This window comes from Hippichthys cyanospilos, chromosome 13, assembly GCF_059441005.1.
Source record: "Hippichthys cyanospilos isolate Australia breed blue-spotted pipefish chromosome 13, RoL_Hcya_1.0, whole genome shotgun sequence".
Classification (NCBI taxonomy): domain Eukaryota; kingdom Metazoa; phylum Chordata; class Actinopteri; order Syngnathiformes; family Syngnathidae; genus Hippichthys; species Hippichthys cyanospilos.
In genome coordinates this window covers 8,192,858-8,205,968 of record NC_142381.1, presented here as the reverse complement: position 1 = coordinate 8,205,968, position 13,111 = coordinate 8,192,858, and the positions used below count along the sequence as shown (strand labels likewise).

At 38.4% G+C, this 13,111-nt stretch overlaps 1 protein-coding gene across 2 annotated transcripts in view; it reads left to right on the top strand.

Moving 5' to 3' along the window:
* The window catches only part of mid2 (midline 2), an 87,358-nt gene that overhangs the window by 37,813 nt on the left and 36,434 nt on the right, over positions 1-13,111 (top strand). For both annotated transcript variants that reach the window (XM_088431728.1, XM_088431730.1), the window contains exon 2: positions 4,839-5,728. In XM_088431728.1, the coding sequence (XP_088287854.1) occupies positions 4,895-5,728 (834 nt within the window). In that variant the 5' untranslated portion in view covers positions 4,839-4,894. The remainder of the gene's footprint in view (positions 1-4,838; positions 5,729-13,111) is intronic.

The following is a 13,111-nucleotide window of genomic DNA, read 5'->3' as shown; positions in this document are numbered from 1 at the left end:
AATGGAAACAACCTTTTGGCTGTGTGACTGTTTACATTTTCAGAACAGGCATCAAAAGTTTGATGAAACCACCCTTTTCTAGGGCTGAGACAGTGAGAATAAAAAAGAAAAGTCAAGTGGAGGCTAAGGGAAGAAAGGAAAAATAGAGGAAAATATGAAACATGGAACGGATGGATGGAAATGACATGTTAATACATTGGTTCCTTTTTATTCTGTGAAGCAACTGGTTGCAGGCATATTGCTTATCAAAGGAAAGGAAAAGACTGCAAAGGATTTGTTTGTTTTGTTTTGTTTTTTCCTCAGCAGGTTGTTTTTATTTTCTCAATAAATTAAAGCACCAAATAACTTGTAAAGTAAAACTTCTGCTTTTGACACTGAAACTCAATTTCACAATAAAACCGCAAACAAAATTTTCAAAATTCAATCCAATAATGTTTCTCAATTCCATTGGATCCTCTTAAACAAAGTGCTGATTCTTAAAGGTTTAAAAGCTCAGCTGAGCACATTTAGGGGAATTCCATGTTTCGGGTTTTAGAGTTGTGTTTGCCAACACTGTCAATAATGAAAGTATTCATACAGCACTGCTATGGCAGCTTGCTCATATAATGATGACTTGTGTCCTTGGAAGAAATGTGAATGATGTCTCTGAATTGCACAAACAGGCCAGTTAGTCCCTGGAACGTGATGTGTTGGCCTCGAGCTTGGTATGTGGTTACCTCATAATCTAATGAATGAACGCTCCTTGTTTGACCAAGTGAGACCGCCAGAATTTTTTTTTTTTTTTTGCCAGATTCAGTGTTTAATACAAAAACCCAACATTTTTTCCACCCCCTTTTTTTTAATTAGCTAAATGGAATTAGATGTTATATTGGGCTGGATGAGGCAGTAAGCTTAGTCACTGGATTTCCAAGTTTTTATGACCAATTAAAAAAATTCTCAATTTTTAATAGTCATGGTTTTCATATACCTAGTCATGAGTGTCCGTTACTCAAAGTGATGATACGAGCTAAAGGAAGCATTTTAGAAAAAATGGGACCATATATATCTTTATTATTCTGAAAAATAACTGTTTCCCATATACACTGTCTGATTTAGCTGTCATATATTAGTTAACAAACGTGTAAAATAAGTCACTGCTAATGGTGTAACTTCTCTCCTCAGACTAGATGACTGCTTTTTCATATTGGAATCACAAAAACATTTTTACTGTTCCACAGAGGACTAACACGGCAATATTTCAAGAGTTTGTTTTCCATGGCTACTACTGCTCCTTTTGACTGTTTTGTCACTCTCCAAGGCTTTGAAACAATGTGATTCGCGACTTCTTTTCCTGTTTCGTTGTAAAGTGGAGATCGATGCCAGGATTAGCTTCAAGATGCACTTGGAGAGAAATGTTTTGGGACAGATAGTGTTGGGCATTACATAGGATGTGTAATTCAATGAATTAGTCAGATTTAAGGCCAATTATGAAGATTTTTTTCTGCCACAACTGAGGCTATGTTAACTTAAAGTGACATTGTGTAAGATTTAAACCGTTTTTCATGATAAATGAATACATTAAATGATTATAAATTTCAAAAACGTTCTAATAAATGTCTTCTTAACAACCAACTGCATCTTTTAAATATAATCGTAGGTCTAATTTATTTTACATAGGTCAATCTCCCTTTGAGTGTTTGAGTGTCCTGCAAGACACCCGATCGGCTCCAGGCATGACAATCGACCAATGAGGGCAGGAGTTGTAATGTAACTCCAGCTTGTTACACCCAGAAGGACATGCCGTGTCTCTCACACACGCTGTTGGCTAGACCAGAGCTCCAGAGGAGCAAAGACATTTAGCAGACCGTTGGAAATCTCTTACCTAGATTTCTTTTATAATAATATGGTATTTCAAGTGTAAACTCTAATCGTTATCATGTTTGTTTTTCTACAGCTTAGGAAAGGGTTAGTTACTGTATAAGGTTTAATTATTTCAGATTTACGTAATTTTATGTTCTTCAGTAATATTTGTCTTAAATATTTATAGTATGAAGACTTTACAGATGCGGATACAACACATGCATGAAAATTATGCGGGGTGACGCTACTATGGGTTTTTCAAACTGAAATCATTGGGGGTTCCAGTCCCCATTAACCGCAAAAAAACGAGGGATCACTGTATAGTTTTTATAAAGGCAGTGGCGAATATATTTTCTCCATATTTCCGTAGTCTACGTTTTAGTGAGCTCCACGGTAATTTCTCGTAAATGACTTGAAAAATGTTACTGCTGTTTTTATCTTCTCACAGTCGAAAATACCACTAAATCGTCACTCCCTAAAGAACTGGAATGTATATATATTTTTAATAACCCTTTTTTTTATGTGTAGCTTAGTTTGCGTTTACAATTTTTTTTTTTTTTTGGGGGGGGGGGGGGGGGGGGGGGGGGGAGAGCGGTGCATTGGAATAACCAAAGTCATTTTGAAGATGAAAAGTCAAATCATGAGTGTTTCTCGCCTTTATTGTTGCCAAGTTGTTAACCATAATCCGCTATAAAGAGATACCATGCTGGGGCTGTAGAGATGTGCAGACCGTAAATGTTTTGCATTAATTGTATCTTATTTTCTGTCTTTCCCAGAAGTGACTTGTAAACAGTCATGCAGCCTAGAGACAACAATAAGCATGCTGATGTGTGTGTGTGTGCATGCACTTTCACAACTTTGACTGTGCAGCTCAGCCTCTAAGTGGCTCCCCTCACTGTCTGCATTGTTTCCCCAGAGTGACATGGCTGAGGCTTAATAGGCCTGCTGATGGTGTGTTAAAGTGGGGTGTTAATTATAACACTATGCTCCGTTAAGCACAGTCACATTAATGTTGCTCTGCTTGTGCTCGAGATGGCCAGACTGCTGACTCATTCTTTGGACTGAATGAGGAACAGAAAAAAAAATCGGCTATTAATTTGCAGGGGTGAATCAGCTGATCATATCTTGTTCCTGTGTGTACAGCTCTGCCGAAAAAAAAGAAAAAATAATCTACTGTAAAATGCATTGTCCATTGTTTTTTTTTGTTAATGATCACATTTAACACTTTAGTGTCTTTACTTTTATTAGTATGTTGTGGCTCTTACTGAATGTAAGAGAGAAACACTCGTCATTCTTGTAATTGCCCTGCTTTCCTTCTCCACATGCACTTCTACTTTTGTTTGGTTTTCCATTTATTTGTCACAGAATATTACCCATCTCCACCTTAGTCCTTAAAAGTTACAACTTTGTTTGCGCCTTCTTGCTCTCTCAGTGGGAGCTCGCCACGGAACTTGCGCACTTTATCCTACCACAGTTGGATTCTGTGTTAACGACCACATAATACCTCAGCTGAATAACAAGAAGGCACAGTGAATGAGGGCACGTAGTTGTAGAGGCTGTGCCCATGTCACAGAGTTGAAGTAATTTTTGCCCTATATTGAGCAACATGCAGCATTGGGCACTCTGTGTACTACAAGGGCTTGGGGACAGAAGGCCATCTGCAAGATGAGCATGTGCCCTCGAATTGAAAAATAATCATTTTGAGAGCAGCATTCCTGCGACATCTGAAGGTGCCTCCAATAGGATAGACTTGGCTGAGTGAGTTCAGAGCGCTAACCGCAACCGGTGTGGGGAAGTAAGTAGAATGATGTTGTTTGAAGAAGATGGTTTAGAATAGCAAACGTGTAGATTCTCTAAAACCTCTTATGATCAAGCCATCATATAAATTGCCTGATTGATGGTCAAATCAGTGAAATGATATTTTGACTTCTGTGATCTGAGCACAAGGTTTGAGACTGTGTACCATCAATGCTTAAGTCGTTTGTGTATTTTATGCTGTATGTTAAAATGCAAAAAAATGATGCTTGTCTAGATAGTTTAAAAATGCCTTTTCATGTTGAGTAATTGTCATTGAAATCTATATATTCAAATACTAGACTTTATAAGAGTTCAGTAAAATGGGATTGTTCCTCTGGTTGAAAAAGAAAATATAACCGCAGAAGAGGAAGGCCTGACACATCCATCTGACGACTAATGGCCCAGCAAAATATGTAAAATGCCCACCACTGGTTGTTAAGCCTCTTTTATGTTTGATTTCAAGGAACATCAGTAATGTCTCTGGGTCACTTTGACACTGGGCTGACTTAGTCACGCAAACTTGTTAGAAATGTGTAAAATCCAAATCCAAATCCAGTATTTTGTTTCAACTCGTGATTTATATTCATTCCTCAAGATCAGCAAAACAGTAGTATCTGTGACCCAGAAGTATGACTATTTATCCAATCGTGTCTAAACCTTTCGTGAGCGTGTAGAAATCTACTTACAAAGGCCACACTTAATTTATACCTGTGTGTTTTGTTTGTTTCTCTGGAATAGTAATAGCATCCTGGGTCTATTTGAACCAGGATTATGTGTAATTATCCGAAAGTTTCTCAACTTTTTTTGTGTCATCTTGCTAACAAATCTTTTGATCCCTACAATAATATTCTTTGGTAATTTTGACACAGGTTTTGCTCACGTATTAAAAAAAAAAAAGCATAAATGCTATTTTAAATTGATATGTTTATTGTACACAAACCAAGCAACAGTCTTGTGCTGAAAGTGACATTCAATATTTCCTTTAATTTTCAAATGGGTCAGTTTGACCTACAACATAAGTGGAACATTAATTTGTTGACTCTCTTTGATCCAGGAGAGATTTTGAATCTGATCGAAACTTAACCTCCTTAAATTGATTAGCACAGATACTGTAGAAGCTTAATCGAACAGAGGTTTTTGCATGAGGGATCTTGTTTAAATCTGTTGCCATAAATACTTTTCCTTTTTTTTCCCAAACACAGGTAAAAGGCCAGCTTCTGTGGGATTTGATGTTGCCTTCAGATAGGTTTAACTGAAGATGGAAACACTGGAGTCTGAGCTGACCTGCCCAATCTGCCTGGAGTTGTTTGAAGATCCTCTACTCTTACCGTGCGCCCACAGTCTGTGCTTCAACTGCGCCCACCGCATCTTGGTGTCACACTGCTCATCCAGCAAGCCGCTTGAGTCTGTTTCGGCCTTTCAGTGCCCCACCTGTCGTTACGTCATCACGCTGAATCACCGCGGGCTGGAGGGCCTTAAGCGCAATGTGACGCTGCAGAACATTATAGACCGCTTTCAAAAGGCTTCCCTCAGCGGCCCCAATTCGCCTACTGAAAGCCGGCGCCTGCAGCGGCCCTACACCGCCAACATTAGTGGCACAATAGCCGGAACAATTGGCGGTGGCGTTGGTGGCGGCGGTGGCACAAGTGGAGGTGGAGGCAGCGCCCGGAGCAGCCCGGCCACTTCCAGCCACCCCCACGCGCACGCCAATCACACCAACCACGTCAACCACACAAACGCCAACCACAGCCCGGCTTTTGTGGCAAAAATGGATCTGCGCATCTGCTGCCAGTTCTGCGAGCAGGATCCGCCTCGCGAGGCCGTCAAGACCTGCGTCACGTGCGAGGTGTCGTACTGTGACCGTTGCCTGCGAGCCACGCACCCCAACAAGAAGCCCTTCACCAGTCACCGTCTAGTGGATCCTATGCCGGACACGCACCTACGAGGCCTGACCTGCATGGAACACGAGAACGAGAAGGTCAACATGTACTGCCTGGTGGATGACCAGCTCATTTGCGCCCTCTGTAAACTGGTCGGGCGGCACCGAGAGCACCAGGTGTCCTCCCTCACTGAACGATTTGATAAGCTCAAAGTAAGTCCTTCATATTCTATTCTATTGAAATTGGGTGTGATTATGCATGCTCTGACATTACATTCTGATTTCTTATGAAAAGTGTGAGCAGAAATATTGCGCTTTTACAGTATTAAAATTACAGTTCAAAAAATGTCACAAATATTTGGGTAAATAAGAACAGCATTCTGTTCTATTGAGCACAATCTAGTTTGTTTTTTAACAAAATATTGAATATTGGATGCATTCTTTAAATGATTAATGAGTGAATAAATACATATTAACACTTGCCTTTGCTTTGAATTGAACAGGTTTTGAACATGGTTTTAGTGTCCCCACAGTAGTGAGCTATTTTCAGAACAGACCAAAAAAAAAACCCCTGCTTTTTTTGTTTTTTGGTTTTTGGTTTGTTTACTTCAACTTCCCAAACAGCTAATCATATTGTGCCCTGTTTAGATGTCCCACCAGACCGCATTACCACTGACGGACAGTATTACAGGTTATTGAAACCACGGTATTGTTTTAGGACTGAAATCATAATTTCGGATTGTCAAAGTTATGTTTTTTAAAAATATTAAATAAATATAATTAATAAATAATAAATAAAAATATTATCTTGCTTTTTCCGCAAGATCACAAATTAGTGCCATGTTACCATTGAGAGGTCACACTCATCAGATTTAAACTGTTTATATATTAAAAAAAAAAAAAAAAAATCATTGCAACTGTGTCACGTTTTCACCCTTACTCCTGGAAGTCATTTTGTTCATGGCTGCTGCGTAAAATTAGGCTCAAAGCTAGCTTGCTCCGGAGCAGCAAAGAGTTCATATATGTCACATGTAAGTCCATTTGCAACAGCAGCAACAAGCTGCATGTCTAACTTGTGGGGACCGAGCTTTCACTGTGTCCGCCCCAAAGCTGTGGAGCAGCCTACCTTTCCAATTTGGAGCTGCACAGTCTGTTGAACATTTTAAATCCCTGCTCTTTTCTCTCTGGCATTTACACCATACTAGGCGGGTAATCTTGGCTCTGTCTGTTTCTTTGTTGTCTGTACTTTATTGCTGTTTTTTTTAATGCTATATTTGTGCTTTGTAATTTGTGCTTTAGTAACTGTACAACACGTTGGTCAACTTGTCGAGGTTGTTTTTAAATGCGCTTTATAAATAAATTTGAATTTGACCTGACTTGTAGCACTTGTAGTAAAAATTACCGGAAAGTGCTTGAGTGTACAGTACACGCTCCGTAGTCTGTCGACGGGTCAGGAGTGATGAACAGCTTTTTTTTTCCCCACAATTAATACGTATGTATACATAAAATTAAGAAACTGCTAACTGGATCGCATGACTGGCTGACAAGCTAAAGATTTTGAGATCAAAGGTAAGTTAAATATCAGCAATGTTTTTGTCCCATTTTGCATTACTCAGTAAAGATTTTTGAGATTTACACAATAATATGTTTAATTAAAAAAAAAAAAGCTACTACTGTTTTCCCATATCTCAAAATTTCGATGTTTAATCTCAAATATATCTGTTACAACTTTGGGTAATACTTTCAGTCATTACGCATTCATTCTATCATATGTACCCATATCATTTGATTTCCTCAGAAAAAAAAAGCCACAAAGGAGCTTTGCGGACTGTGTGCCAGTGAGTGGAGAGCGGCGATTTGCAATACGGGATGCTGTCATCATAATAGTCGATGAGCTGGCATTCCATGTGACCGCTGAGCTTTCAGAGTCTCCTCGTAAAACGAGTGAGTGCTGAGTCAGGGTGAAAAAACAACAGAGAGGTCTGAGCTGGAGCTAATTCTACCACCAAAGAGCTACTATGTACTGCAGCTGGCGTTGAACACAGGCTGAGTGACTTTTTTTTTTTTTTTTTTAGTGTAGCCAGTAATTGTACTTGGACTGTATATAATTCAAGATGGAGTCACTTTTAAAAATAATATTATAATATTATTTTATTATATTATAATATTATAATATTATAATATTAGTATACAAAATTTTGAATTTCTTTTAATTGCTGCTCTGGCGTCCCCTAGTGGCCCGGCTGACTTCTGTTGTGAGAAAGTCACAGTCATTTTTCACTGGGTGTGTGTTTCTGTTTTGGCAAGTGTTCTGAGATTTGTAATTTTGCTTCTTTTTTTGTTTTTGTGAAAGCAGCAACTAAAACTTGCAGCATGTTTATTTCAATGGGTTGCATTTTTTGTTTGCATTTTTTTTTTCGTTTGCAGCTGTTTTTCGTTTGTTTGCCTCATTCGGGTTTTGTTCGTGTTCTGCCATTTGCATCGCGCTTGCCCCAGTCGGCCACCTTAAAATACTGCTGTGTAGTTGTTCTCAAATGCAACATAAGTTAGGTTTTTGAGGAAATGAAATCTCCACATTTTGTATTATTGATGATTTGCACTCCCATAACTGTCTGGCTCACTTTAGCATACATGTCTGCAAAATTCAACCTGCTCATCATCATCATCTTAAACCACAGGAAAACTGTGTGTATTTTAGCTAACGCTTCCCCCTGCCACCTTGTTTTTTTTAGACCGAGGGAGTTTATAGAGGAAGTAGCTGGCACTCCTAATGCTTTCTCCTCTGCTTCATGGCTTCTTTCTTGTGGTTCTTTGGAAAGCTCCCTGCAGCCAAGGCTTTGAACTCTCTCTACTTAAAAATCCTCCATCTTGTCCACATCTGGGACAGATGCAGCCCGAGTCCGAGCTCTACTTCAGTTGGCAAGTGTCAGTTAATGTATAATCTATTCTTCAATCATGGCAAAGCGGGGCAGAGGAGTTCTTATTAGGGCATCACTAATCACGGAAGATGTAGGTCAAGAGAGGCTTTATGTATTCAACTTTTATTTCTGCTCCATTTGAGGAGGGAGGAGGGTTTATTTAAAGTTAAAAGTACATTTTATACAATGATATTCACCAAAGAAAACCACGTCCACGTCTTTTTCAATTGCTGTAACTCCTTTCAGTGAAAAGCTTTTGCATCCCAACACATATTAGCTATTACAGTCGTTAACGTTGGGAAATACAACCTCAGATGTGGAAAATCATTTGGCATGGGCTTGTTGGTGATCATATAATCAAATGTTTAGATTTGCTGAACATTTACACTCAAGTTATGTCAAACATATAATGGCTTTTGGGTAATAAAACAAGTTTTTTCATGAAAAACATTGATATTTCAGAATGTGAGATTGTTAACTTAATAGGTATGTATAATAATGTATGTGTAATTACAGGCTATAGTTACATAGATACATTTCCGTGCTACATCGAAATAATGATAAAGAAAATGTACAAGTGGAATATTGTACTTTTTCCACACATTTACTGACATTAAAAACCACAACTTAACAAGATAACCCTGGTAAACCCTAGCCTCACATTATTTGATCTTCGATCTCTGTATTACCCTCCCATGCGTGTGCACTGAGACTCATTAAATGTTTGCCGATATCTCACACTTTAAGAAAATGGGAAGCCACCCCTGGGCGAACTAGCCGAATATTCTACCATGAGCCAAATATGCAATTGTAGCTCTGCTGTAACAGAAGGGTGTGTATTCCCCAGGCAGCTGTTGAGCAAAGCTCTTTACACAGAATCACACATTTATGCCTTTTAATTGGCAGGCCTCTGAGTTTTGTGTCTTTTTTTTTATCTGCTTTCAAGAGTGCAACCGCTTTCAATTTGCTTTGTTTACTGGTGTCGTGTAGAACTAAAGAAACAAAATAGCATCTTACTAAACTTGTTATTTGTGGTTCCCGGCATTGATCAGGTTCTACATTGATGGTGAAACCACAGTTGAAAGAACACTTGATTGGTTTGACATTTGATTGATTGAGGTTTTTACTGGTTCCTCCAAAACAAATTGCTAAAATTGAAAATGCAAGCTAATATCATATTTCTGATTTAAATTACAACAAACAAACAGAAATGTTGCCTTTTATTGAAAAATGGACCATCCTGTTAATTTTTCTTTAAGCAAATAATTGAAACGCATTACACGTTTAAAAGGGAAATAGAGGAGAATCACAATGAAGTAAATGCACTGATCAAATTCCATACTGATGAAAACTTTGACTTTGTTTTGCTGATTTAAAAGTTCAATTGAAAGTATTAGGTGACTGATGTTTGCAGATCATACCGTATTGTAAGTATTGCTCTTGACAGGTCTTGTGTCTTTTTATGTATTGTATGTATGCACCAGATAATAACCCGTTATATACATAAAAGGATTGCAGAAAATTCTTCAAGCAAAATTTATGTTGGATTATTTCCTGTTTTGGAGAAAGAGTCTTCACGTATTGATTCCATTCTTCACTATCAATTTCCTTCAGAAGCACCATTCCTCCTTTTTCTTCATCTCCCTCAACTACAATACAGCATCCTTTGCATCGCTCTCCAATCCAAACTCCTTAGGCAATGTCTAATTTCTGTGTTTTCACTCCCACTGCAGCGCCACTCTCGATTTTGCTAAATTGAAATTGAGCAGTAGTGCAAACAAAACTGTTTTTGGCTGATCGCTACGTTAAATGGTTATCGAGCAAACTGTGTCACCCAAAATGAACATTAACAGAAAATATAAGAATACTCCTATTTTTTTAAGACAGACCTGAAGTTCAAGTAAGCATTTTTTCCTACAAAAACACATCTCGCATACTAGTACATTTTCTTCCTTCACATCAGCTTTCTGTCTCTTTGTTCCTTATTTAGCACTTAGCCGGTGGGTGTTGTTTAAGCATTGCCCACAAACATGCCAGAGAATGGGAGCCCTCCGATGTTTGTGTAGGAAGCTTAATAATGGGCATCAACTGTGTATTTTCAGGTGTGGGGGTGTGCATGTATGTGGCAGCGGATGCTATTAGGACTGATGTGTGATGTGATCGGGTGGGGGTGGGCGGGGGCTGGAAGTGTATTGCCATAGGGAAACCCACGTGTCTCTGTAGAGAGCTGCTGGAAATGGAGGTCACTTAGTCATACAGACAAAAAATAAAGATGAGTAAAAAGCTTTTAGCATAAAATTTGAACACATGTGTAAGAACAGAACCCCATTACTGTATATATACACACACATACAAATGTACACCCAGCTAGCATTGCATTTTGTACGGTATGCTCTCATGAAAGGTGTGGTGGGTCATGAAAGAAACAGATTATCAAATCAATCCTAATCCGTCCATTGTGCACAATTTATGCAGAACGACCATGTAAGCTTTTAAGAGCTCAGGTGTCAGAAGTGCCAACCAAGAAAAAAACTGAGTTTTTTAAAACTGTAAGTGTAAACATATTTCATGAGTGGCTCCAAGATGCAACATCATAAGAGGATTTATATCTTCATCAAAACTGTGATGATGTGGAACTGAAATTATTATTTTCCACTTGGTTCCAATCATTACTCCAACTTTTCATAATGAAATGCATGCATTTTACAACATTGTTTTTTAGAATATATGATGAATAAGCACTCATTTGTATTAATTTGTGGTGCTGATCAGATTTATGCGAGTGGGAAGGGGCACTCCAAGGAAACTGATGACACACACTGTCTATCAGCATTGCTTTGGGGCACGATTCAGAATAGCATTTCCTTTTTGCGGAATTTCATTAAAGAGACTAATTTGAAACTCACAAAAAGCATAAAGCACAGCAAGTTCCAGCAATTCCTCCTGCAGAGAGCTGATGATTCAGGGCTAATGTAGGGCAATACATAACAGAAATATGTACAGTTAGCGTAGAATGTAAATCAACACACATACACACACATGTGAACCAACTGGGGCATTGTGTGACTCATTCTCATGCATGTTTTTTTTTTCTTGAATGCCCTTTATTTCGGCTCTGTGCAATAACGTCCTAATTGTGAGCTTTCATCTCCCCAAATTGAGACTTGTCAGTGTGCGTCACTTGCAGGATACTTAGTTTGAACTAATGACACCAGTGTGAGATGAACAGCACGTCTTCACTGGCCCGAGGATGGCATGAAGCTCCGATTCATCACCAATCCTAAAATAACGTTGTCGTTTAGTTAGCTTTGGAGCTGCACACAGTGGACAAATTTCACTAAAGAATAGAAATTGTTGCGGCATATTATGTTTAAATTAAATTGATACAAAAGCGCAATCATATTGGAATATATCGTCACTGTCATATTATTTTAACAATAACGAATAAATAAACAATCATGTTTATGTATTGTTTTGGGCAGCTTTGCTACATAACTCGTGAGCTTTTAGAAATTACAATGCGATCTAGTAAAATGGTGCATAATGAACAGTACACTGGGTTGAAATAAGTTATTGTAAAAAATAAAGATTATGGAGTACAATACCACCATGTAGGAATACATAAACAGTTAACTACTAAGCAGTTTCCCTTTGAAATATAGATCTATTTTTCTCTCCCAATGCTGTGCTTGATATATTTTTTGACATCAAAAACTGTTTCATAATCACACAGTGCAGTCTTATTTGGGGGATAAACACAGATGGTACCTAATCAGGATCACAGAAGATAAATGTCTGCTATCACTTGGTTTCATATCACTTGTCAGTTTGAGATAGTTTTCAAGGCTGTAAATGAAAAATGAAGGTTAAACAGCATGTGAGCAAGATTAAAGAAGTAGGGAAATGCTGGGGCGGAGGAGCACTTCCTGTTAGAAACAAATAATAATAAATAACATTTGCTGCCTTGAACAGTAACGGCCTTGCTGGCATTGATTTGAAAGGTTCACGTTTTCACTCTAGTAGTTTTTTATTTTTATTTTTGGGGGGGTCAAATCAACAGACGAGCATTTATTTATTGATGTAGAAAATGTGGGGGGTTATTTTAATAAGAAAAAACAAGCTTAATTGGTTCATGCCACTGTTAGTTGAACCAGTGGCCACCCCCTCCCATCTTTAGGCCAAAAGAGTAACTCTGCTGCATACTGTATTCGTGACAAATACTGTCAAATTATTGTTTTTTTTTTTGTTTGTTTGTTTTTTTTTACATCAAAACATGATAGATTTTGACCACAGAAAAATATATTGAGTGTGCGATGATAGATTTTGAGCCCCAAAAAAAAAGAATTTGCTCATTTGCTCTTGGGTTTGACCCCTCTTCGAGCTCAGCTTGGCACACGTTACGAACGTGCCACAAAGCTAACCAATCACATGTAGCAAAAGTACACTGATTGACTGTTTGGTCTCCATTTAGATTGCTTGTTAGGTTCACCCAGAAAAAAGAAAATGAAATGAAAAAAAAAATAGTATTAGGGCTTCAAGACAAGACTGCTGCTGTCTGATTAATTCTGGCATGGCCGTAAAAGCAAGGACAGAAGAAGAGCAGGACAAGAAGATTCAGGTCAGGGCAATGGAGGAAAATTGGGGATGGGCGACAGCTGACATTGTGGAAGAGTGATGA